The sequence below is a fragment of the Saccostrea echinata genome, unplaced genomic scaffold (genome assembly GCF_033153115.1).
Source record: "Saccostrea echinata isolate AGI-Se365-2 ecotype Australia unplaced genomic scaffold, CSIRO_AGI_Sech_v1 ptg000064l, whole genome shotgun sequence".
NCBI classification, from domain to species: Eukaryota; Metazoa; Mollusca; class Bivalvia; order Ostreida; family Ostreidae; genus Saccostrea; species Saccostrea echinata.
In genome coordinates this window covers 5,273,131-5,300,231 of record NW_026889813.1, presented here as the reverse complement: position 1 = coordinate 5,300,231, position 27,101 = coordinate 5,273,131, and the positions used below count along the sequence as shown (strand labels likewise).

The window sequence follows — 27,101 nt, the reverse complement described above, 5'->3', positions numbered from 1 at the left end:
TCTGATATTTTCGGGTCTCCCCCCCCCCCCCCCAAAAAAAAATGGAGAGGGCAGCTAGAATGAGAGTGTGCTGTATTATTGATCAATACGGAAATCATGTAAACGTTTTTATTCCACTTTTGTTCATAACTATGCGCATGCGTATTTGAAAGAGGCGCGAAAGCGGAAATGTGTATGAATTTGTAAACAAATACGGTGGTATGTACATTTGGTCAGTTAACATCTGCTTATTAAATACTGTACCATTTTTTTTTTAATATTTTCCTCCTAGCTCATGAGGAAAAAAAGTTAAAATCAAAATAGACAAACTGTATCAATTTTATGACAATCCCCAAAAATATTTTTCATTGATTTTTTTTTTTACGTACATGTCATCTGGTCTGGTACAATCACTAGGTGTAGCTTGGATTACCTACATAGCTTTTTCACCTTCCTGGAGTAGCTTTCTTTATCTACCAGATCAAACATTTCTTAAATTAGCATTTTTCTCGGGATGTGCAGAAAATCGCACTTTCATGCAGAGTTAACTTTCAACTTTACAATCATCTGAAAACAGTTCATGAAAAAGTCACCCTTGAAAATGTGTCTTTTTCTGCGCAATTGCAGTCAAAGTTCTTAAAGTTTTGGGGCCATATACGAGAGTTAATTTGTAACCTAACAGTTACTTCTTGAATGAAATTAACCAGTTCTGGTTAACATGATAATTGATTGGCAATGTGAAGTAATCATACTTATCCATGCCTCATTGCACACAGAGTGGTGTACAGTCACTCAAACAATGAAAATACATCTATTGTTTAAAAGTGTTCAGACACAGCACTCTGCTTTGAATTGCTTTTTTAAAAATCCCTAGTATAAATATTAGTAGTAATGTACTTGCGATTTTTTTGTCTTTTTAAAATAAAAAGCGAAATTATGAAAAGCTGCATTGAAATAGCTAAATAGAGCTACGGTAGGTAATTCTAGCTACGTAGCTATATGTACTGATTGCAATGGACCTGTGTCATGATATGAATTAATGTGTTTTTCGGAATATATCATCTGTAAAGTAATAAAGTTTCCATTTTATGCAGATTTTAAGACCAGTTTCTGCATATTTGGATTATGTCACAGATGGATCACACTGTCTGTGTAAAAAAAAAATATAGATCATGCTTATGGTATAACAGTTTGATTGGAGAGCAGAGGTTCAAATCAAGTCACAGTAGAGAGAGACCATGAACAGGAACCTTAACTCTTGTATATTCCAGCTGTCATGCGGAGGTCCTCCTCTCTGGGACGATCGTCCACCTCTCACTATAGCAGTGCTAGCAAGCGAACATCCTCTGCCTCCAGGTCCTCTGTAGGTGGACGCCCTTCTGTGGGAGGTGCTGGTCCACTAAGGGTGAGAAATGAGGATAACTCAAAGATCACAACCTCCTCTAAGAAAACTAAGCTCACTGGATATGGATATAGTGGAAGTTCTACTGGTGATCGGCCAACCAAGACCCCTAACAAAGGGTACCTCCTAATTTTTAATTTCAAAATGACTGATTTAAGAAAATATTTTAATATTTTTATTAAGTTTTAACTTGTTATCTTGACTTTTAAATAAGATTGATACATGATATGTTTGTTGATGCTTGGTGCATTGGAAAGGAAACCAATTTATACTTTTAAAATCAATACTATGTATAAGGCTAAAGGGAATGAATTTCGCTGAACATCTCTGTAGGATGAGGAGAAGCAGTCACATGGGGGTTCCAATGGTGAATGGCATACCAAAAGATCCCAGGAAAATTTCTGACAGAAACTTTCAAGCCAAATGTGTTGCAAAGCTAGTAGAGGTAATGTATTGTGTTAAAATATAATGATCAAAATTCAAGCAAAGCTACATGTCTTGAAGTCAGTTCCCGTTGCCAATGTTTTTTAAAGAAATACCGTAGATTCCTTATTTTACGCGAGTACTTAATATCGCGAAATGGCCCAAGGGCGTCAAATTGCGAGAACAAAAATTCGCGAATCGTTGATTTATCTAGAGATTTTACATACATTAAAGCACTATGAAAATAAAAGCGAGTAATTTTATTTCGCGAGTGATGCTTCTCGCGTAAATACGCCATATTTTATTCCTCGCGTATATTTAGGAATCTACAGTATATAACATATCAGTGGGAAAATTGGGTGTACTATCATAGTAAGTATTGATAGATTTCTTATAAATATGTGTCATAATGTGCATTGATAATTGAAACAGTGATTATTTAGGGTTGTCTCTAAGACCCAGGGACCAGGGAATTTTCCCCCTATAATGATGTAATCCCTGGTTATTTTGGTATTCTTCCTAAATTCCTCATAAGGGGAGGAATCCCAGATCCCCTTCTCCTTTTTAAATGTGCCTTTATTTCAATTTTTAGGGACAATCCTGTAATTTATATCAATTGATTTATTTCAGTTTTTATCAGAAAAAGGATATCCTCACAAATTATCTCCAGAGATTCTCAAAGCTCCTCCAAGAAAAGATTTCTTTCATATATTTGAGGTATTTTTTCTTCTTATTTTTGGTGTTACTACTATTTTGTTTATCAATATAGGGTGAATTTACCATGCATCAGACACCCTTGTACTTCAACAAGGTCTAGCGATATTGCTATCGACAAAATACTATCAAAATAGAACTTAACATTTAGTATGTGATTAAAATATGAATTTGAGACACAATTGTATGCTATTTATTGAGAAAATATAACTAAAAACGGAATTTTTTCATATGACTCAGAATTCACCATGGATCGGACAATATTTCCATGCATCAGACAAACAGTATTTGAACCGGAAAAAATTCCTACCTTTATCACGGTGCTTTAAAATTATTGATATGGAAATACTTTTATCTTTTATTTAAAGATTAACCTTCAACTTAAATTTAATAGACGATATCACTGCACAAATGTGGAGAGATTTTAGTTGCCTTACATTGCCTTAGAAAGGCTTTAAAATGCTAATTATACGTCAATTCGCACCTTTGTCTCATGGGTTATTATACTCTGGTTTGTAGAAATAAATTGAGTCTAATTGTAAACGTCATACATGTATATCGATAACTTGTATTTTCCCTGAAAGTTTAGAGTTTTTATTTTCTGTTTCCACAAAAAACAGCTGTCAGTTGGGATTAATATGAAAATGGAAGTGATTACCCATGCATTGGAAAGTGTCCAGTGCATGGTTAATTTGTGTCCGATGTACAGTGAAATGAAAATACTAGTAAAAATCAACTCTAAAAAAAAATATACAAACATTGTAGTGAAATTTCTTTAAAAGTTCTGTAAAATTACCAATCATTGACAAATTTCACCTAAGTCCGACTCGTTCCATTGAAGTCTAATTAAAAGAACGACAACTCTAAAATGTTGCAAAATCATAAAATTCTGGTAACTCCCCTTTGATGATGTAAAATATGACGTAACTTCAAGGCCATTCTCGGGTTATTTTAATCACAACACAATAAAAAAAATTGGCATCAATAAAAAGTTTAAATCTTCAGCTTCAAGACAGAAACAAGTTAAAACACAGGAACATTCAGGTTTAAAGAAAGTTTATTGCTTAAAGTTGTCCGAAGCAAGGTATGTGTCTGATGCATGGTTAACTCACCCTATTACAGTAAAATATAATAATACATGTATTACACTGCATTCTTATTTTGTGGCTTTTTACATTTTATTTTACATTTCCTAAGCTGGTGATCAGTATGATAAAGTAATGGTAAACTACATAATTATGTATTTTATCTGCACATTACACTTTCACAATCATCTACAGTCTACATGTACATTTTAAAAGCAGTCTACCTACATCATAACATGTACTTTTCAGATTTATTTAGTGTTTATTTCTCTGTAAATCTTACATTTGTTGCCAGCTATTGTGAATGAGAAAATGAATTTGAGACTGTTTGATGGGATCCAGATATATTAGCAAATACAACTACATGTATCAGTGTATTATACAAAGGTGAAATCGAGACAAAGAATTTAAGAAAAAACAATACTGCAGTCATATATCTTTTAAACTTTTAAATACTAAATAATGTTAATATACACTTTTATATATGTATCATATAAATAATTTAAGATAACTTACATGGTAGTGAAATTAAATTGATTTGAATATAAGAATAAAAATCATTCACAATATTATCCTGAGTTCCTCTTACAAAAGTATGCTTGAATTTTCTTTTATTTTTTTTTTCCCCTGTTGTAAGCTGGCACATAAAATTACCGGTATCAATTGAAGATAGATGCCCTAAGAAAAACTTTCTGAATTCAATTAACTCACAAGTGAAGTTCAACTAATACAAGCAATATTATTTAGTTCCTCTACAGTATGTTAACACCAAGATACAGGATAGGGAAAAAACCAGAGGAAGAAATTCCAAAAATCTTCAAGGAACTAGGCTATCCTTTTATGATCTCCAAGACGGCCATGTTTGCTCTTGGTTCACCTCACACTTGGCCCACGATCCTGGCAGCTCTTGTGTGGATGGTGGACTTAATTAAGGTATCACAGTTATTTTCCTCTTGAAATGGATGTACAAGTAAATTTTTTGGAAGAGAAGCTTTAACTGATTTTAAAAAATCTGAATCTAAAACCATGCATTTATATATAAATAAAGTAAAATTCGGTTTTAGCGAATTCGGTTTTAGGGGACCTGGGAATTTACTTTGCTATATTCGTAATTCATTATATCTGTTTAACGAATTTCATAAAGAATACATAGCAAATGCACAATGAAGATTTTTTCATTCAAGTATGACTACGAAATGTATTTCAGGACGTATAAAATACAAAATTTACCTTAGAGATCAAAAGTTTTTGGATGGATTGAGTTTCAAATACAAAACCTTACAAAATTTATGTCAGTTCAATATTTTAAAAATTTAGATCTTTGAAAATTCGCTATAAAAGATGTAAATTTTGTTATTTTTAACTTCTAGGGGATGCAAAATCAGTTTGATATAATCATAAATTTGCTATATCCAAGCTTGTTATATCCATAAAATTTTACAAGGAATTGTTATGAATTTGGCCAGGAATTACAAAAAACGACGCTATATCCGTAAATTCCCAATATCTGTATTTACTAAATGAGTTTTACTGTATATTTTTTTTGCACATGTTAGAAAGAGCAGCCTTAACCTACATGTGCATATACATGTACATTATGCAGTTTCAAGATTGTTCAAAGCACGGTGGTGGGCCATATATCAGGAAAAGTTTTAAACAGAATTAGATAGAATGTCAGAGTATATAAAATTGACTTTAACCCTTAATATACTGTTAATTTCATAAAGGCCTTTAATCTGGTGTCAGACTACAGTAAAGGATTTCATTGATCTACACACTGAAGTGTATTAATTTGTTAAAAAGAGAAACAATGACTTGCAGTAGGTGAGCTATTTGCTCCATTCTATGATACAAACTATAGACTGATATTTATTTTGTGATTTGTTTTCAGTTTGGTATGCAGGTTGGAATGTCCATTGATAGTTACCTCTTCCCACCAAATGAAGACGAGTTTGATTCCTTACCAGAATCACAGGTTTATACATTTAGACTTGACCCTTTATTTCATCTACATTTTACATGATTATCTTTCCATTTTGCATTTATAATGTATCGTTTACACTTGAATAATTTTTATAATTTTCTTGTAAGTTAATTTTTCCTCTTATGGAATGAAAAGGGCATCATTTATTTGCATATAATAATTATTAAATTGCAAAGAAATCCATGTTCAAGATGAAGAGAGAGAAAAATTATCAAATAAAGTTTAAGAGACAGAAATTGAATTCAGACGCTGTTTAATTAAACAGGATTTATTCCATAACTTGTGTAATGTGAACCAAAGTTTCACTGACTTAACTCTTTTGTCTTTAGATTTTGTTTGATTATGTTGAGAAAACATATGCTGCCTACATGGAGGGGTATGATACATTTGAAGATTATGACGAACATCTTTCTAATCATCTAAGTAAGAAATTTCATTGTATTTTCCCAATTCCTGAAAGTATATAGTAAAACCTTGTTATCTCAAACGGGGCTGAGAAAACCTTTCAGATACCTGAGAATTTTAGATATTGGTTTCGGTTAAAATACAAAAAGAAAAAGTGGATGGAATTTGCAACACACTTCAACATATCCATGATATTAGATACTGTATATTGATGTTTAAGATACCAAAGTTTATCTGTATTGCATTTTTAGCAAAAAGTGGTTGGAATTTGCAACACACTTCAACATATCCATGATATTAGATACTGTATATTGATGTTTAAGATACCAAAGTTTATCTGTATTGCATTTTTAGCTCACCTCAACGAAGTTGGGGGAGCTTATGTAATACCCTCAGCGTCGGTGTTGGCGTCCCAGGTTAAGGTTTTTGGAGCAGTTTTCTTTTCAAGTACTTCTATGGCCTATATTAGTCAGAGATGCATGGAGGATGCTTCTAGTGTGTTTCAGATGCTGCAATTTCAGCTAAAGAATGACCAGGTTAATGTTTTTGGAGCAGGTTAAAGTTTTTGGAGCAGGTCTCATTTCCAAATAACTATAAGCCCTATAATGACCAAACTTGCTTGGATGGTACATCTAAGGATGCACACTACTGAACTTGCTTTCTATTTGAGCAGTCAGTCATGCAGTGACAAAATCAATCATGATTTTATCAGCCAATGCTTTGTAATCTGGCCATACATACATCAGCTGTTTAGCTCACCTGAGCCAAAGGCTTAAATGAGTAATTATTATCAAAGTTTATTTGTTGTCTGTTCATCCATGTGTCTTTTATCTGTTAACTTTTCTTATTTTTAACTTTTTTTCAAGACAAATGAAAGGCAGCCACAAATCTCAAGGATAAATCAAGATTACCTGCAGTTTACAGAATATATACAATGGCACCTAACACTATATATATCACTTTTAGGGGACTGAAGATTTTATTTTTTTTAATCTCAGATCAAAAACTTTATGGCATAAGTGGTGGCCTAGAAAACTTAGATGATGAGAATAAGCGATTGGAAAAAGAGTTAGAAAGTCTGGAACAAGAAATCCTAGAGTCTCAGGTATAGTTACAAGTAATTTGCAGGAGAATTTAATTTTCTGAATTGCTCTCTCTCTCTCTTTCAAATATTTGATCAGATACAGAATACTGTACAGCAAGAACATATTATTACAGGAAAAACTCAAAAGAATGCGAGAAGAGGAGGTCAATGCAAAAGAAAACGATGAGAAAATGGTCAAATACCTGAGTGAACTAGATGATTATGTAGAAAGCCAGGAAAAGAACATACAGAGTTTGGATGAAGAGTTAGAAACTCTTGGTATTGATATCGCCTTCTCTTTCTTTCTTTCTTAAAGCTTTTTTCATTTTTGTAAAATGCAAATTATCAATGAATACTGTTTTTATCCCAGTGAAATCTGCTCATTTCTTTTGTGTTTAAAATGCCAGTAAAAACATAGATAGCTGGGGTTTTTTGCAGTTGCTGATTTGAATAACATCAAGGCCAAAAATCAAGAGAAGCAGTTAATCTTTGAGTCCCAGGAATTCAGTCCCGAAGATATAGAACGAATTAAGATCAACAGGAAGGACATGCTACGTCAGATTGATGACGTGGAGGTCAGAGTGGCCAACATTGACCAGGAGATCTGGTCAGAGGAGATGAAGGCATCTAAAATGTTAGAAATGGTCAGTTATTGAATGATTTGAAACAAGATAGCAGTCAAGGGATTACTTATATTTGTTGAGTTTGAGGGGATTAAAGAAGTTCTTTACTTTTTTATTTCTATGGTATATTAGATCTATGCCTATGGGCCATGGGCACATTTAAAATGAAATGTTTAACTTTAAAAGATGTCCCTGATATTTTTAATTTGGATTTATCTTTACTGTGTAGCAAGTGGGCTTGCTTTTATTTGAGGTGTTATACTGTAAAATTACTTATTTTTGAGGGGTCACATTTTCATGGTTTAAGGACAAGTTACTGGTTTGAGGGGAAAGGCAAACCACTATACTGTATTACAAAATTTTAATCTTTGTAGGGGGTGTGAATTTGTGGGTCTCTTCATATCACAAAATCAAAGAAAATTAATCTCCCATGTACACGTAGGCACTGTGTGCAAATTGATCATTTGAAGCTACTTTAGATGAGAGTAAATCAGTTGCTGTGTTTGTTTTTATTGTAGGTGGAATCCTCTTGTAATCAGTACAATGATTTGGCCCAGCGGTTAAAGCTTCTGCCATCTACAGCACAATATGCTTGTGGTGTGGACTATGAGTTATCTCCCTCTTACAGTGCTCGGGATAAATTCACTGAAGTTGTCAAGGTATCAAACTGAATGCTAGATAGGTCTTTGAAAAAATTCCTATTATTTCCAAAATTTTGTCCTATCTTTCATGATTTATCCAAATTTGTGTTAAATTTCAAGAAACAGAGACTATATTTTATTAGATATCCTGGTCCAATCAATGGTGTACAGGAATTTATGCTAGGCTGTATTCTATACACCCTTCTGCCTTTGGCCTCAGGATGTAAATCTCTGTACACCCTTCATTGGACCTGGATAACAAATTTATTATTTTCTATGTAACTAAATAAATTCTTTGTAAACCAAAGTCCAATGAATGATGTTTCAAACTATCAATAAGATTTACATGTACAACGAGCAACAAGGCATCGTGACGTCATGTTATTTAGTTTTTGTGATAGAGAATCTGTGCATTTTGACATCACATTATTTACCCCAGGCTCCAGCCAGGTGTACAGAAATTTACAACCGGCTTGCTTACCAATCAAATCTTGTGTGACAGGCTAGATAGGATGTAAATGAATTTATTCACACATTAGCACTAAGATTTCAAAATTATTTGTCTTTCCTGGCCTTATAATGACCAGGTCTCAATTTCAACATTTTATACTTCTTCCAATCTCATTAGGTTAATAAGCTAGCACACTTCAGTATATTCAGTATCAAAGATCTGTTTTATCCATATTTTGAAGAATGGTAAACTTCAATGAGAAAGTATGGGTGTTTAATGTGTGGAACCTTTCTTTCTGTGCTCAACTGATAGATGCCTCTATTTATAGCCTGCTCTGCATTCCTTGAAAGAACAGTGGGCTGAAAGGATGCATGAGAAGTCAAAGGAGCTGATGGGTGAAAAGGACATCTATGATCAGGTAAAATACTTCACAGATTTTATAGTATTGAAGGCTATGATTGTGTTTTATAAAAAAAAATCTGCTTACTTTGCAACTCAAACAATGTTTAATTCTGAAAATAATCATTGTCCTTTGTACCTAATAGATATAATGGTGGACAGAATGATAATGTTAGGTAGTCATTGCTTCTACATGCAGTTTTCATCTGGTTAAAAAAAAGACACAATGTTCTTTGTCTGTCTGAGTACAAACTCAACTTTCATCTTAACTACTAATACAGTTTCATGTTTCGAGCCATCCAATTCAGGGATTTATCAGTACCTTCTCAGGGGCCGAAATTCGGCCCCATTCCCAATTGAAAATGAGTTCAGTTTTTCCCAATTTGGCAGCATTTTTTCCCAATTGGTGAACAATGCTTTTATATTTAATTATCTTGGAAAAATACAAAGTAAAATTGTCAGATTGTCTGTAATTTTCATCTATTTAACTCGTTTAGCAAAGCTACAGTCATAACGCATGTTTAAAAACACTGTAAAAACATTGCCAACTTTTAATCCGAATTTCCTCCGTTTTTCTGAAAACGGTGATATTGTGTAATTATATAGATTTATTAAGTTATTTCCACCTACTCATCTACAAGTGAATGGTAAGGACTGTAGGCATTATTTCAGATAGAAAAATATATTTCAATGCATTAATACTTCTTAAAAGAGGACTTTGAGAACTTGTGTACTTAATATAGTTTTTGCAGGAGGTTTATAATCTCCAGAAACAGATTCTATAATGACCTAAATCGGAATCTCATATACAGTGGCTGCAACGTTATTGTTGACAAACCAATCGTGTAGAATCGTTCGTGTAACGTGCGTGATCGTTCGTGTAACGTGCGAGATCGTGCGTGTATCAGACTCAATCGTTTGCGGTTTTAATCGTGCGTGATCGTGCGTTAAGAAACGTGTAAATTTCGTTTTGTAAGTTTTTATCGGAATATTATTTATTATACAAGCATTTCGCTTATCTTAATTTTTTTCAATCCAAATAAAATGAATGAAACGCGATTTACATAATTGAAAGCAGAACGAACTAATTATCGCTTGGAAATAAGCAATATAGCAAGTCGTACAATATTGTGTTCTCGTCAAATCGCGTGACTTTTTGTGATAAACCGTACTTAGATGTTTAAGGATTTTTTCTTTGATGTTAATTATGTTTACTGCTAATTATGGTCAAGATATTTTTAAAATCAATAAATCAAAAATAAATATTTTTTACAAATAAATAAATAAACAATTCTCTACGCTTACATAAATATTTAGTCCGCGAATGTACATGTACACGACATGATTGTCGGGGTTTCGTTTATCAGTGTTTATCTCTGGAGCTTACTTTTAACTATTTTTATAATTTCTGCAAATAAATGATTTGTAAAATAATTGTTGATTTTAGAGATTCACAAATGGAAACATGGATTAAACTTATAATTTAATTCATTTTTATGCCAATTTTTTTCAGACTTATACCTTTCTGCATATTATGAAATCTAATTCAATCAAAACTCACGGTCCACCTACATGTACATCTTCTGATAGAAGGGGAAAAAAGTTTTCTTAAGTCGGAGAATTACGTAAATAATTATTTGTTATCTAATGTATTTCGTTTCAGAAATATCCATTTCTATTTTTTCTATTATTTTTCAAAGTCGATGAAATAATATCAATAGTTATTTGAAATCTAAAATAAATATCAAGGCTTATTTCGTTTTGAAAATATACATTCCTAAAGAATTTGAACTATTTTGCGTGAAGAATCGTGCGTTTGCGTTAGCAATCGTGTAAGATCGTGTAACGTGTAGAATCGTGTGCGTGAGGGATCGTTCGTGTAACAGGTTTTATCGTGCGTTAATCGTGCGGAATCGTTCGTGTAACGTGATCGTTCGTGTAAGTTGTCAACAATAACGTTGCAGCCACTGTACACATGTACTACCCTAAGTTGTATACATACTTTTTACTCATTGAAGTCCATTTTCTTTTATTAGTCTATTATTCATAATTCTTGTATGATGAAGTTGGATCATATTTAATTGTCTGTTTGATAACCCAAATTAAAGTTCATGCTGAAATGTTAAATGAATAACACCTGAATACATGATTTAAGCAACATTTTTAATTTTTCCCAATTTCATCAAATAGCCAATAATTTTTTCCCAATTTCCCAAAAATGACATTTCCCAAAATAGGCTGATAAATCCCTGCAATTTGTCAATGTGATTTGCTAGGCTTATAAGAAGACCACACTGAAGATTCCTAGTTATATGCAAAGAATTTATTACTGGGTGATTTTGTGAGAAGCATCACTCACCAAAAAGAGAATTATTTAAAGCTTATAATACGTTTAATTTGTAGTGTGTTGCTGATTGTTTGGATTTAGAAAATGAACAGAAATTAAAAGAGAGCCAGTTAAAGCGATTAGAAGAAGACATCGAGTTCAAAAAGCAGGTCAGTTATAGAAATGTACTTACATGTACATGCATGTGTATGATGTGCATGTAAGTGATAATTGCAGAAATCCATGTGTATAATTACTTATTTTACATAATTTACGTCATATTTGTTAATATTAGTATTTTTTCAATCAGAGTGTTTGTATATTGACAGTTATTTGCCTCAAAAATATAATGAATTTGTATTAAACAAATGATATATTAGAACAAAGATCTTTCAGATGTTAATTATGCTACAGTATATAAAAATATTGAAATACTGTAAAAGTCTAAGATAGCAATGTACTCATAGGGCCAAGATCAGATGACTAGGAAATACTGAAAAAAAAATTTTGAAAGTCTAAGGTGGAAATGCCAAGACCAAGTGACAAGAAAAAAAGGACATGTACCACAGAAATTAAAATCCAAATAAAGGTTTTTTGAAATTATTTGTTTTACATTGCAATGTAGGTACACCAAAAAGAGTTCCAAAAACTACAAGAAGAAAAGGAGAGTCTGGAAAAGGAGTTATCTCAGATGAAATTCTCCTCAAATAAAACATTAGCCGATGGACAGAAAGAATTGAGAGACACTCAGAAAAGGTTAGAACAAAGAAGATGCGGTATTTAACTTCTACTCTGCAGGAATCGTATGAATGAATTTTTCAGTGGTAAATTGTCCAGTCAAGCAGACATTTTGGTGGGCTTAAAATATCAATGAACTTTTCATTGCTGCCAAATCCATATCAAATGAACCACATTCTTTAGTTTGTTATAGTGATATTATCATCCTTATACTGCATTCCTGTTTATGAATTATTTTCATAACATGAATAATGCAAAGCATAAAATCAATTCACTAGTGTAGGATGATCATAATGTGCAATAGTATTTTTTTTCCTCACACATGTAATAACTAGAGATAATTTTTTTTTTTTTTTTTTTTTTTTTTTTTAACATGTATATGAAGCAATTCTGTAGGATTTTAAAACTTTAACAATCATATATACACAACTGTCTAAAAAACAAGTTCACAAAATAAGGTTACAGTATTTTTCATAAGGATTTGATACTTTAGTTCAGTAAACTCTCTGTAGGACAGAAGAAAATTTCAACATTTATTGTATTTATTGAACTGAGACATAGTTGAGACTCAAAGTCATAACACATCTGGGACTGTAGATTGACATTTACCTATCCTTGGTTTTCGTTTTGTCAGTATCCTAGATTCTGAACTTCAGATGTTCATGAATGTAAATTGTATGGAATAAAATAGCCATATTGTTATATGTTCCAGTGTGGAGAGCAAAATAAGATCAATGGAATATGATGGACAATTGTATGAAACCTTCTTGAAAAATGCCTTGTCCAAGATGATTGACCACAAAGAGAGAATTGAGGTAATTCAATATGTTAAATCCTTAAAGTGATTTCATTCTTTGTATTAGTAGTGAAAAGAAAATGGGGTTTAAGATGATGTGAATTGGGGGCTTTTTATTCATGGGTTTTCAATAGCTGTGAATGGATAGAATTAATGTATCCTCTTTGAAGCAACTTTGAATGACTAAGAATTATGAGAATCAATCTAGCTTTTGTTTACAATAGTTTAAAATTATCAAGTTTACACTTTCAAGTACAGTGATGGCATCCATAGCAAAATGGTTTTATATTCACAAAAACTAGCAAACAAAAAAGTCCATGAGATATGGAAAAAGGGTATTTTGCAACAAAATAAAATATTTCAAATTTTAATAAGTTTTTCTGCTTGCTGCTGAACCATTGTTTTCAACCTTACAGTAGATACATTGGCATCCTTTTTCTGATCACATTTTGTCCGTCGTCCATCCGTCCGTCTGTCTGTCTAGCTGTCTGTCCGTCCGTCTGTAAACTTTTCACATTTTTGACTTCTTCTCAAGAACCACTGGGCCAATTTTGACCAAACTTGGTACAAAGCATCCTTGGGTGAAGGGGAATTTAAATTGTTAAAATGAAGGGCCAAGTCCCCTCACAAGGGGAGATAATCAAGAGAAGACAAAAATAGGGTGGGGTCATTAAAAAATCTTCTTCTCAAGAACCACAGGGCCAGTAAAGCTGAAACTTATATGGAAGCATCCTGGGGTAGTGTAGATTCTAAATTGTTCAAATCATGACCCCCGGGGGTAGGGCCGGGCCACAATGTGGAATCAATGTTTTACATAGAAATATATAGGAAAAATCTTTAAAAATCTTCTTCTCAAGAACCACTGGGCCAGAAAAGCTGAAACTTATGTGGAAGCATCCTGGGGTAGTGTAGATTTTAAATTGTTCAAATCATGACCCCCGGGGGTAGGGCAGGGCCACAAGAGGGAATCCAAGTTTTACATTGAAATATATAGAAAAAAATCTTTAAAAATCTTCTTCTCAAGAACCACTGGGCCAGAAAAGCTGAAACTTATGTGAAAGCATCCTGGGGTAGTGTAGATTCTAAATTGTAAAAATCATGACCCCCCGGGGGAAGGGCGGGGCCACAATAGGGAATCCAAGTTTTACATTGAAATATATAGAAAAAAATCTTTAAAAATCTTCTTCTCAAGAACCATTAGGCCAGAAAAGCTGAAACTTATGTGGAAGCATCCTTGGGTAGTGTAGATTCTAAATTGTTAAAATCATGACCCCTGGGGGCAGGGCGCGGCCACAATAGGAAATCCAATTTTTATATTGAAATATATAGAAAAAAAAATCTTCTTCTCAAGAACCACTTGGTCAGAAAAGCGAAGACTTTTGTAGAAGCATCCTGGGGCAGCATAAATTCTAAAGAATTCAAATCTTGACCCCTGGGTGTAGGGCGGGGCCACAATAGGGAATCCAAGTTTTACATTGAAATATATAGGAAAAATCTTTAAAAATTTTCTCCTCAAGAACCTCTTGGCCAGTAAAGCTGAAACTTATATGGAAACATCCTAGGGTAGTGTAGATTTTAAACTGTTAAAATCATGATCCCTGTGGGTAGGGCGGGGCCACAATAGGTATTACAAAAAGATCATCTGGTGAAGAACAGCAGGGCCAAAGTTATTCAGGTGAGCGTTGTGGCCCATGGGCCTCTTGTTTTGTTATACATTTCTTATATTTGACATATTTTCCTGGCTTTAGGGAGTTCTAGATCATATGACAGAGAGACTGGAGGAGAAATTGAAAGAGACTGAAAAATCACAAAGGGATGAAACAGGAAGTGAAGAAGTCAAGGGAGGAAACAGGAAGTGAAGAAAGACTGAATCAGTCAGAAGAAATGAAAACAAATTAATCAAAGATTGATGCCAAAAAACAGATTGTTCAGAAGAGATGGAAGGATTATTCTATAGCTCTAGCTGTTCATCTGTTCCTGTGTCCTTGTCACACTTGTTATCTTTTGACCGTTAAGATTTAGGAACCTGACTTGAATCATGTCCTTGCAGTAAATTTGGAAATCTTTTCATCAATATATTTCTGCAAATTTGGGTTAAAATGCTGTATATTAATTTACAGTTTCTAAATTTTGTGAATTCACATCAGTGGTAAATTTTTGGCAGACTGTAGAAAATCGGTAATTCTGAAATGCAGTATATTGGATGGATGCTGTGGTCGAATGTTTTCACTCGTTAGTGTTATTGTCTACTCATTTATGTCTGATGGTATTTGTACGTGCAAGGATAAAATCATGTACACAAACCTTAAAATTATTGATTAAGAATAAATATATTCAGGTTCATTTGATTTTAAAAGGGTATTTCAGATCCAAGTTTCTTTAAAAGAAATGTTTGATTCAAGAATTCATTTGTATTTAATTGACTTTTATTTCTTTTTGATTTATTTTTACAAAAAGTATTTTTGTGAAATCATTGCATAAAAATTTCCAGTAAAAATCCGACAAGAAACTTTGATATGTCCCTTTAAATGTATCCACTATCTTTGATTGATCAGAAGTTGTGGATTTTAGTAAGCCTACTGCTTGTTATAATATCCTAATGAAATATTGGTAGTAATGTTCTGTGTCTTTGAATTCATGCAAAATCAAATTGCTGTCTATATTTTTAATTACAATGATGGGGCTTTTGTATAAAATGTTTGTCACGTGACCTTTTGAAACTCCTAGCTCTTTAACTTTTAGCTTGACCTTTTACCTGTATTTCAAGCATATTTCATACTGTTAACATGTATATCTGCATGATGTTTTTATGTGTATGTCTTGTCACTAGACTTTTAAATGAGAATTATTGAGCATACTGATTTATGAACTGAAGTAGCTGCTACTTTTTTCTTTTAAAGTTTTGCAATATTTTAAAAATTGATAGTGCTTTGTTATTTAGAATGTATAAATTGTTTATTAGGTAATAAATAGACCTATTTAAAGCACTAGAGCTACATTTTAATTATATACATGTACCATATGTACAGTAAATCTGGCAGTTTGTTCATTGATTTTCTGTTTAATATTTTTCTATTTGTCACAGGACCTTTTTCAGATATCAGAATCCATAATAGCATTGTATGTATTCATTTGTGATCAATATACATGTAAGTGATTTTCTCATTTTAACAATTGATGATCTTTGACAAATGTTAAAATGTATTTAAGTTTTGTCGTATACAAACTTTGTACTTCATTAGTTGTATATGTACATTGTGTTTGGTCGGTCGGTAGGAAATACACGGGTTCCTCTGTTTTTGATCATTAGTTATTGCATAAACAAAAGCTAAAAAACCCATTGTTAGTTTGTTCTGTGCTCTAAATATGAAATCATTGTATTTAAAAAACAACTTTATTAAAGTCTTTAAGGATGTTATTTGAAAGCCTTTGGACATATATAGGAAATGCAGTGATTACAAATTACTGATTACAATTTTCTCTCCAGCAAAGTGAACTTGCTTAATGCAAGAAATGCTGTAATTGTAGGTAAACTCCACTTGGAGCAGTGGTTAGCAAAAAACTCCAATTCTAAAGCCTACATTAATTAAGCCAAAAAAGCCAAAAAAAAAATTGTGTTTCTGGGTTGACAGTTAAATTTTCTTTGCTAGGCTTTTTTAGCTCACCTGAGCTGAAAGCTCAAGTGAGCTTTTCTGATCACCCGTTGTCCATCGTCCGTCCATCCAGCTGTCCGTCCGTCTGTAAACTTTTCACATTTTCAACTTCTTCTCAAGAACCACAAGGCCAATTTTAACCAAAGTTGATACAAAGCATTCATAGGTGAAGAAGAAGCTAAATTGTTTAAATCAAGGGCCAAGCCTCCTTACAAGGGGAGATAATCAAGAAAAGGCAAAAATAGGGTGGGGTCATTAAAAAATCTTCTTCTCAAGAACCACTGAGCCAGAAAAGCTGAAACTTATGTGGAAGCATCCTGGGGTAGTGTAGATTCTAAATTGTTCAAATCATGACCCCTGGGGGTAGGGCGGGGCCACAATAGGGAATCCAAGTTTTTCATTGAAATATATAGAAAAAATATTTAGAAATCTTCTTCTCAAGAACCACTGGGCCAGAAAAGCTGAAACTTATGTGGAAACATCCTGGGGTAGTGTAGATTCTAAATTGTTAAAATCATGACCTTCAGGTGTAGGGCAGGGCCACAATAGGGAATCCAAGTTTTTCATTGAAATATATAGAAAAAATCTCAAGAACCACTGGGCCAGAAAAGCTGAAACTTATGTGGAAACATCCTGGGGTAGTGGAAATTCTGAATTGTCAAAATCATGACCCCTGGGGGTAAGGGAGGGGGGTCACAATAGGGAATCCAAGTTTTACATTGAAATATATAGAAAAAATCTTTTTCTCAAGAACTACCGGGCCAGAAAAGCTGAAACTTTTGTTGAAGCATCCTGGGATTGTGTAGATTCTAAATTGTTAAAATCATGACCTCAGGGGGTAAGGGGAGGGGGGGCACAATAGGGAATTTAATTTTTACATTGAAATATATACGAAAAATCATTTTCAAGAACCAACGGGCCAGAAATACTGAAATTCATGTGGAAGCATCCTGGAATAGTGTAGATTACAAATTGTTAAAATCATGACCCCTGGGGATAGGATGGGGCCACAATAGGTATTACATGGGGGAAAGTCTGGTGAAAAACAGCAAGGCCAAAGTTACTCAGGTAAGCATTGTGGCCCATGGGCCTCTTGTTGATCTTGTAAAAAATATACCCTCACATATGAGTTTGTATGTGTGTGGGGGGGGGGGGTTACATCTTAGTCCAAAACTCTGTGTTTGACTTATTAGAAAATACCAGAAACATCAGTATTTTTTTATGACAAGATGTAATACATGTATTTGAGTATTTTCTCATGTTGAGAAAAGTTGACATATTAATGTAGGTAAACACAGTAGGAAACAAGCTAATTTAGAGATTTGTGTCCCACACTTTAGAAAAAAAAGAGCTAGAAGAAACACAGAAAAAATATGCAGATGGGGAAAGAAATAAAATTGTCAACCTTGACTTCTTAGCTCTTGGCCTTAAAGTAAATAGAGGTCTTTTTTATGTAAAAGATATTCCTGACCATAAGTTTCATTGCAAAAGGTTACAGAGAACTAAAGTTAACATCAGAAAATTATGTATGCAATATAAAATTTTTTGACCTTGGTCCTTGACCTCAAAATCAGTAGGAGTCTTTTTATGACATATTGGCCAAAGGTATAAAAATTTCATTGCAAAACCCCAAAGACAACTAGAAATCACCAGGAAACCATTTAATGCAAGATAAGATTTTTTCAACAAAAGGGGTCTTCTTTAAATCATTGGGAGTTACGATATTTTTTAAAATTTCATAGAAAAAGCTCAGTGAAAACTAAAGTCATTACACAGAAACCATTTTTGTATTGTATAAATTTCTGACCTTTTGAATTGAATGAAAATAGGATTTTTTTAAAGTCATTATGAGTTTGATAAATTAAACTTCATAGAAAAAGCTCAGAGAAAACTTAAAGTTATTATATGGAAACTATTTATTGCAAATCTCTGACCTTTGACCTTTTGACCTCCATAGGGAATTGTGATATTAAATTTCGTTGAAAAAAACATTTAAAAAACTGAAATTGTTATTTGCAAGGTATGAATTTCTGACCTTGGCATTTGACCTTTTGTTCTCAGAGTCAACAAGCATTCTGAGAGTATTGCATTAGCAATACTAGCCCCCTACCGGCTAGTGTAATCTGGTTCCTATTGAAAATGCCGTAATTCCGTCAAAAAAATCACTGAAGCGGAGCGAAATTCAAACTTGATCTGTAACTCATCAAGATACATTCACACATTCACGCAAGCGTTTTGGGAAAACGTGCGGAAGCCCAAGTGGGAGAGACTGACAGACAGACGTAATAGGTTACTTGGGTTTCCACAAATTCACATTTACAAATCTCTCTCTCTCTCTCTCTCTCTCTCTCTCTCTCTGTATAGGGAAAATTCTTTAAAATTTCTCCTGCAAAACTGCAAGGGCACATTAGTCATTTGAAATTCAGAATCGCCTTGTCTTATGGATTCAAGTTTGGTTAAGTCAAGACGCTTTGGGGTTTTAGTGGGACTACAATATGGGATCAAAATTGCTCATGGGAATATAGACGGAGAACTCTGAAGAAGAACAGAGGATCAAGATGACTCGGTGAGCGTTGTGGCCCCTGGGCCTCTTGTTATTTGTACCAAGTCATATTGAATTAAGGTTCATCATCCCTCTGTTCACTCATATTAAATTTTGATTTTGCCCTTTACGCTTGTGATTTTCCAAGAAATATTATTGATTTTTGAAATGCACACCATATCAGCATACCATGGGGGGGGGGGGGGGCAAAATTTGTCAGAAATAGCATTTTTACTTCACAATTTCAAAAAGGAATGATAGTCATTTATCCTAGTGAGAGTTAATTCTCTTATCGGAGTATCAATGAACCTTAAGATGTTAACTTTAGGAGAAATACCAATTTTAGTCAGAATGTCATCACCGATCATCCAAATTAAAAAAAAAACGTACAGAAGTATATGTATCTTATGTACATGTCATCAAATTGTGTACCAAGTTCTATTGAAATAGGACTAAAACTCTATAAAAGTTGCATTTTGATTTTAAAAGATTTACAACAAATGTTGAACAAACCAATTGCAACCTAGCCATACCTGATTTTATTTCCGTCATTAATATATTGTCCTCATTCCTATTATTTTGATTCCATTTATGGCCATGGTTAATACATGTAATATCGGCAAACTGAATTCTGCTATTACACCTTTTTTTTTAAACAGTTTTAGGAACAATCGATTGAAGTTGAAGAAATGAAGACAGTGAGTAAAAATATACTTTAAAAAAGGTGTTTTTCATCACAATTGTACCACCAGCCAAGGTCCGATTCTTGCCAGATTATGAATTTTCAGGAACGGAATACTAATACATGTATTTATATTTCCAAATAAGAAGAAAAATCTGCCCACACCCCCTCTCAGATATCTAGTAATCATATGCCTCTCCACTCCCAATATGGATGTGCATGAGAGGGACCCGTTGTTTTAAGGATAGAAAATATAACTTTCAGCATTTTTATTCGAAAAATCTTATTCTAGTAGTCTTATATACTTTCTAAAACTAAGGCAAAACAAGATGTGTTTGTGAAACACAATGCCCTGTATGGCATCTCAAGGTTATCATTGTTTAAATATATAGGCAAAATCCCAAGGTCAAGAGTTCAAAAAGGTTGGTTCCCAAAGAAAGGTCTAGTCACAAGAAATATACATACAAAATATATAAAAGCCTCAGCATCAACCATTCAGAAAATATGGTTAAGGTTAAAGTTTTACAAAAGTATGTTATACTCCAAGGTCATGATGTAAAAAAAAATATTTGTACTAAAGGAAAGGTCTTGTCATACGGAATACATAAAATATGAAATCCGTAGCACCATCAGTTCAAAAATAATAGGCAAGGTTAAGGTTTTTCCAATTGTAGGTCAACTAAAAGGTCAAGGTCATGAGGTCAAATATAATGGTACCAAAAGAAAGGGCTTGTCACAAGAAATACAAATGAGATTTGTGAAAGCCCTAGCACCAACTGTTCAAAAAATAAGGCCAAGGTTAAAGTTTTTCAAAAGTAGGTCATAGGTCAAGGTAAAAAATGTTGGTACCCAAAGAAAGGTCTTGTTACAAGGAAAACACTTGTGAAATATAAAAGCCTTAACGGTAACGATTCATAGGTTATGAGTAAGGTTAAAGGTTTTGCGGGCAAACAGATTTAATCAGATTAACGGACAGACCAAAAACTATAATTATGCCCCAAATCTTCCATTACGGGGGCATAATAAAAATTAAAGAATGGGGGCGTGCAAGATGAGGACAATCCCCCGCTCTGAGACAATATATTTCTCAATTTTCAATGTTCATGGAAGTTTTACTTTTTCAAGAATTACAAGTATGTCAGCAATGTCATCTTTGACATATTTGATTCAAATATTTTATTGAATAACTATTACAGATTGATCATTCGTTTTTAAGTGGACTGTTAAAGCATATTTAGTGGAAAATGGGTCCATCAAAGCCTTTTAAAATGAGTATGGAATATGCATAGGTTAATGTCCCCATTTACATAAACGTTTAAATGACGAAAAAATGAATGTAAAATCTATTTTATATTTTTTTAAAAAAATGGAGTCTGAACCCATTCTACATGTATATAAGAATTAAAAATTTCTGAAAAAGTGATATGCTTCAACAAACTCCTTTGTTTAAATCACACTGAGACACTGTAAAAGATGATACTGACAACACAATTTGAAAAAAAAAATACATCTCTATGAACTTTTAGAATTGAGAAATGTCTTGGGACGGGGCATTGTCCTTGCCTTGTACGCCTGCATTCAAAGCTTACCTTTTAATTGCTAGATAAAGAAATGTGGCTTTTCTCTTGGATTTTATGAGTTCCGAAAATTGTATTTACATTTTCAGTTGAGGGGCACTATCAACTACCAAAAATTCTTTGACAAGCAAAAAAGAAAACAAAAGGTCATCAGACGTTTTTATTGAGGAGACACAAACATATACTAACTATGTTTTCTTTAGTAATCTATATATCGGCAAAATTAATGGGTTTCTACGGCCACGTAAAGTTAATATCACAATTTAAAATAGATTAAAGTATTCTTGACATTATATTAAACCGAGATAATGTAACTGAAAACATTATTTGCTCATATTTTTCGAGTGTAAGTTAACATCTGTTCACAAAAAAAAACTTTGTCTTTGAACATTTTTCTTGGGGAAATAGTTTGTTGAAAATAAAGTAGATAAATTCAAAAAGTACACCTTTATATAGTAGAATTTTACCAAGGTCCTAAAAACATTTTTCATTAGTGTAATAGACAGACATACGGGCGACTGTTGCAACAGTATACCTAAATTTTCTCCAGAAAGCGTGGCTAAAGTAACAAACGTACAGACATGGTATCCTACGTACGTGACCAATATCATTTAAGAGAATTTAATTCAGTTTATTATTTGAAAAACAAAACAAAATAAAGATCATTAAAACAAGAATTAATGTGTGCTATTCATTGTTAGACTCTAAGATTGATCCTTTAAAATCTTTTCTATCTATAGACTAGTCAGCCAGTGAAAGTTATCGGTACGACATCATTTTAACAATTAGTATACAAATGGGTACTCAACAATAGACCCGTGAGCCACAATGCTCACCTGAGTCACCCCGCAATGTTGTCGTGGAATAAATGTGTGATATATTAAAGAATCATATTAGAATGTTAAAAGACAATAAACATTTTACCATCCATCCCTTCGTTTTATTATATAGGAGGTGATAAAAAAAAAATATAGAAAGACTACCTGAACAATATGTTATGGTTCAGCAGAAAAAGTTTGACAATATCGTCTTTATAATATTCACTATTATAACTTATTTTAGAAGAATTTGGATTTATTTTACATCTGGAAATCCAACTTATATTCGGTTCACTTTTTTACAATGAAATTCTTCAAAATCACATTTCAGTCATCATTACTTTCATCATTGCAGGTGAGTTCGCTCTACCCTAGCTATACTGGATTCATATAAATCCTTACGAACAAAGATAAGGGTCCAGCAAATGCTCTACCAAGCCTCTATCTTTACCCCACACACAATTATTAAATGCTGTTAACATCGAGAACCTTCAAGCGAACTGTGCTACAACATATTCTAGAAGTGGTGTAAATCAAAGGTGGATTTTCAAACACTCCAAAGAAATTTTAGAAAATTTAAAATTACAATTTGTTTTCAGAAGTTATGAACATCAAAATGTACGACTTTTTTTAATTTAGTCATCAACAACAAAATATATTCGTTAAAAATCACTCTGATTCTACACACACATACATGTACATGTACTCTGAAGTTGATATTAAAAGGATGATAGAGTTCCTCACTGACAACATTTATGTAGTCTTTGTAGATCAGGTCTTCCAGCAAACTGTTGGAATTTCGATGGACACTAATTGTGCTTCTTTATAAGCCGACCTGTTTTTATATTCTCAGAATTTCAAAAAAAAAAAGAAAAAAAAAAAGAAAAAAAACTTCTACATGAGAAGAAGAAAAAAACTTACTTTGGCCTTCAACTCGACTTTCAGATATATCGACGGCGCGCGTTTTATCAATTAACAACAATTACTTCCATTCATATGTAGACATATCCCAGTGAACTCGAAAAGGAAGACACAATGCACAGAGTCTGCCATATTTGTTTCATATTTGGTTGTTTTACCGAGTATACAATAAGGGCCAGCTAACAACTAAAATGAATTACAAACAAGATGACTTCAGCTTTTTCATCGTCAACTTTCCTTATTTAAGTAATATTCCAACATCACCTGCCCATGGTGTTAATGTCTCCCAACTTATTCATGCTCTGAGTACGATCAAATTTTAAACCGATGCAGGCTAATGACATATAAATTGGTGCTACATGGATTTCAACAGCCTCTTTTAAAGTCATCATTTTGTAAATTCTTTGGTCGTTATAATGACTTTGTTAGCAAATATAACGTATCACTGGGTCGTATTTTGACAGACATAACACACGATAATCGTTAGGTTTTTGTTTATACATGTACACGTCAAATAGAAGGCGAGTAAAGTTTCTTGTGTTAGAAAAGGAAGTTTTTTTTAAAATATTAATTATTGCTTTTAAAACTATAAAAATAAAATCAATAAGTCAAGGTAAAATAAAGGTGTTTTCTTTGCCTTCACATTTGATACCACTATGTTCATATGTACATGCTTTGAGAGGGTGATTCACTTATCCGGACGATTCATTTATCCGGACGATTTCGTTGGGGACGGAGGCGTCCGGATTAACGAGGCGCCACTGTATTATACATGTACTAAAATTGACTACAGAATTTTCACTCTCCCTAAATCAATACATAGCCGACCAAATCGTCTGCATGACTGGGTCATAATTAAGAAAAAAATAACCGAGGAAATCAGATGCCAGTGGATGATACAGATGTGTGCCAAAAGTGAAGATAATCTTATTTTTAGGTTATACCTGAGTCACGCAGGTGACCTATTGCTATCTCTTTTCGTCCGTCGTCTTACGTCGTCCGTCGGTCGTAAACTTTTCAACATTTTCAGCTTCTTCTCTGGAACCAGTGAACCAATTTCAACCAATTTTGGCATATAGCATCTATGGGTTAAGGGGAACAAAAATTATGAAATTCGTGCCCCTGCCCCCCTGGGGCCTGAGGGGTGGGGCCAAAACCATCAAAATTAATGCAATCTTTAAAAATCTTCTTATTTACTCCTGGACATCAAGCAGTCAAACTGTTGGCATGATTGTAATAAGTATTGAGCCCTCTATTTAATTTGTGAAATTCTTGGCCCCAGGGTCAGGGGTTCTGGTGCTAGGGCGGGGCTCTGTTGATTATATAGTGAAAATGCATTATTCCTGAAAAAAATCTTCTCCTCTGCTCCTGGGTATTCAGGAATCAAACTAAATGCATAGTTACAGTGGCTGCAACGTTATTGTTGACAAACCAATCGTGTAGAATCGTTCGTGTAACGTGCGTGATCGTTCGTGTAACGTGCGAGATCGTGCGTGTATCAGACTCAATCGTTTGCGGTTTTAATCGTGCGTGATCGTGCGTTAAGAAACGTGTAAATTTCGTTTTGTAAGTTTTTATCGGAATGTTATTTGTTATACAAGCATTTCTCTTGTCTGTTTTTTTTTTCAATCCAAATAAAATAAATGAAGAGTGATTGACATAATTAAAAGCAGTACGAACTAATTATCGCTTGGAAATAAGCAATATAGTAAGTCGTACAATATTGTGTTCTCGTCAAATAGCGTAATTTTTTTTGTGATAAACCGTACTTAGATGATTAAGGATTTTTTTTCTATGATGTTAATTATGTCTACTGCTAATTATGGTCAAGAAATTTTTAAAATCAATAGATCAAAAATAGATAATTTTACAAATAAATAAATAAACAACTCTCAATGCTGACATAAATATTTAGTCGGCGAATGTACATGTACATGTATACGACATGATTGTCGGGATTTCGTTTCTCAGTGTTTATCTCTGGAGCTTAATTTTAATTATTTTTATAATTTCTGCAAATAAATGTTTTGTAAAATAATTGTTGATTTAAGAGATTCGCAATTGGAAACATGGATATTACATAATTTAATTCATTTTCATGTCATTTTTTCAAACTTATCTCTTTCTGCATATTATGAAATCCAATTCAATCAAAACTCACGATCCACCTACATGTACATCTGATAGAAAAAAAAATCAGTTTTCTTAAGTCGGAGAATTACTTAAATAATTATTTGTTATTTGTAATCTAGAATAATTAATAAGCCTTACATGAATTTGGTTCCAGAAATATCCATTTCTATTTTTTTTTTTTTCATTTTTCAAAGTCGATGAAATAATATCAATAATTATTTGCAAACTAAAATAAGTATTCAGCCTTATTTCGTTTTGAAAATATCCATTCCTAAAGAATTTGAACTATTTTGCGTGAAGAATCGTGCGTTTGCGTTAGCAATCGTGTAAGATCGTGTAACGTGTAGAATCGTGTGCGTGAAGGATCGTTCGTGTAACAGATTTTATCGTGCGTTAATCGTGCGGAATCGTTCGTGTAACGTGATCGTTCGTGTAAGTTGTCAACAATAACGTTGCAGCCACTGTATGATGAGCAAGTGTGTCTCTTCCAAAATTGTGAATTTCGTGGCCCCTGTTCTGTAGTTAGTTCTGTAGTTAGGGTGGGGCTCTATTGATTGTATAGTGAAAATGCATTAATTCTTTGAAAATCTTCTTCTCTGCTTCTGGGTATTAAACAAACTAACTGAGTACATAGTTATGGTAAGCAAGGATGCCTCTTTCAAAACTTTGAAAAAATTCATTGCCCCTGGGTCAGGGGTTCTGGTGTTAGGGTGGGTCTCTATTGATTATATAGTGAAAATCATTAATACTTTGAAAATATTCTTCTCTGCTCCTGGGTATTAAACAAACTAACTGAGTATACAGTTATGATAAGCAAGGATGTCTCTTTCAAAATTGTGAATTTTATTGCCCCTGGGTCAGGGGTTCTGGTGTTACAGCGGGGATCTATTGATTATAAAATGAAAATGCATCAATACTTTGAAAATCTTCTTCTCTGCCCCTGGAGATTATTTGAACAAACTAAGTGCATGATTATGATAGGCAAGGATGCCTCTTCCAAAATTGTGATATTGCCCCAGTGTCAGGGGTTCTGGTGGAAGGCAAGGATGCCTCTTTCAAAACTTTGAAAAAATTCATTGCCCCTGGGTCAGGGCTTCTGGTGTTAGGGTGGGGCTCTATTGATTATATAGTGAAAATGCATTAATTCCTTGAAAATCTTCTTCTCTGCTTCTGGTTATAAAGCAAAGAAACTAAGTGTATAGCTATGATGAGCAAGATGTTTCATTCAGAATTTTGAGTTTCATTGCCCTGTGTCAGATGTTTTGGTGTAAGGGTGGGGCTCTATTGATAATATAATGAAAATGCATTAATTCTATTAATTAATCCTGTCTGCTCCTTAGTGTTGAGCACATAAACAAATTGCATAGTTATGATGAATAAGGGTGCTTCTAACAGAAATTTTAGAACTTGTGGTCCTATCCCAGGGTCAGGGGTTTTGGCATTACCGGGGGGGGGGGGGGCTATTGATGATATAGTGGAAATGTGTTAATTCTTTGAAGTGCATAGTTTTGATGCTGAGGGTAACTCTTCCATATTTGTAAATTTCTTGTCCCTGGGTCATGGATTCTGGTGTTAGGGTAGGGCTGTCTTGAATCTGTAGTGAAAATGCATTATACATGTGAAATTCTTCTCTGCTTCTGGGCATTTCAGAGGCAAACTGAATATAAGTTTTAATAAGCAAGGGTATTTTTACCAGATTTTGATTTGGTCAAGCAATCAGGTCCT

At 33.4% G+C, this 27,101-nt stretch overlaps 1 protein-coding gene across 1 annotated transcript; it reads left to right on the top strand.

Moving 5' to 3' along the window:
• The first annotated feature begins 120 nt into the window (after window positions 1–120).
• On the top strand, window positions 121–16,063 carry LOC133175831 (kinetochore protein NDC80 homolog). The gene is made up of 16 exons (XM_061310960.1): window positions 121–198; window positions 1,251–1,500; window positions 1,715–1,826; window positions 2,435–2,521; window positions 4,351–4,536; window positions 5,495–5,578; window positions 5,917–6,010; window positions 6,991–7,097; window positions 7,211–7,355; window positions 7,515–7,720; window positions 8,218–8,358; window positions 9,120–9,209; window positions 11,594–11,686; window positions 12,142–12,272; window positions 12,967–13,069; window positions 14,799–16,063. Exons 2-16 carry the CDS (start codon window positions 1,256–1,258, stop codon window positions 14,907–14,909), a joined length of 1,935 nt encoding a protein of 644 aa, XP_061166944.1. The 5' UTR covers window positions 121–198; window positions 1,251–1,255; the 3' UTR covers window positions 14,910–16,063.
• The last annotated feature ends 11,038 nt before the right edge of the window (window positions 16,064–27,101 follow it).

What these genes read in the sequence shown, in the direction of transcription:
- LOC133175831 (XM_061310960.1), top strand. Translation starts at nt 1,256, where the DNA reads ATGCGGAGGTCCTCCTCTCTGGGACGATCGTCCACCTCTCACTATAGC. An exon ending in ACATCGAGTTCAAAAAGCAG is followed by an intron (nt 11,687 to 12,141) that starts GTCAGTTATAGA and finishes ATTGCAATGTAG; the next exon opens with GTACACCAAAAAGAGTTCCA. An exon ending in ACCACAAAGAGAGAATTGAG is followed by an intron (nt 13,070 to 14,798) that starts GTAATTCAATAT and finishes TCCTGGCTTTAG; the next exon opens with GGAGTTCTAGATCATATGAC.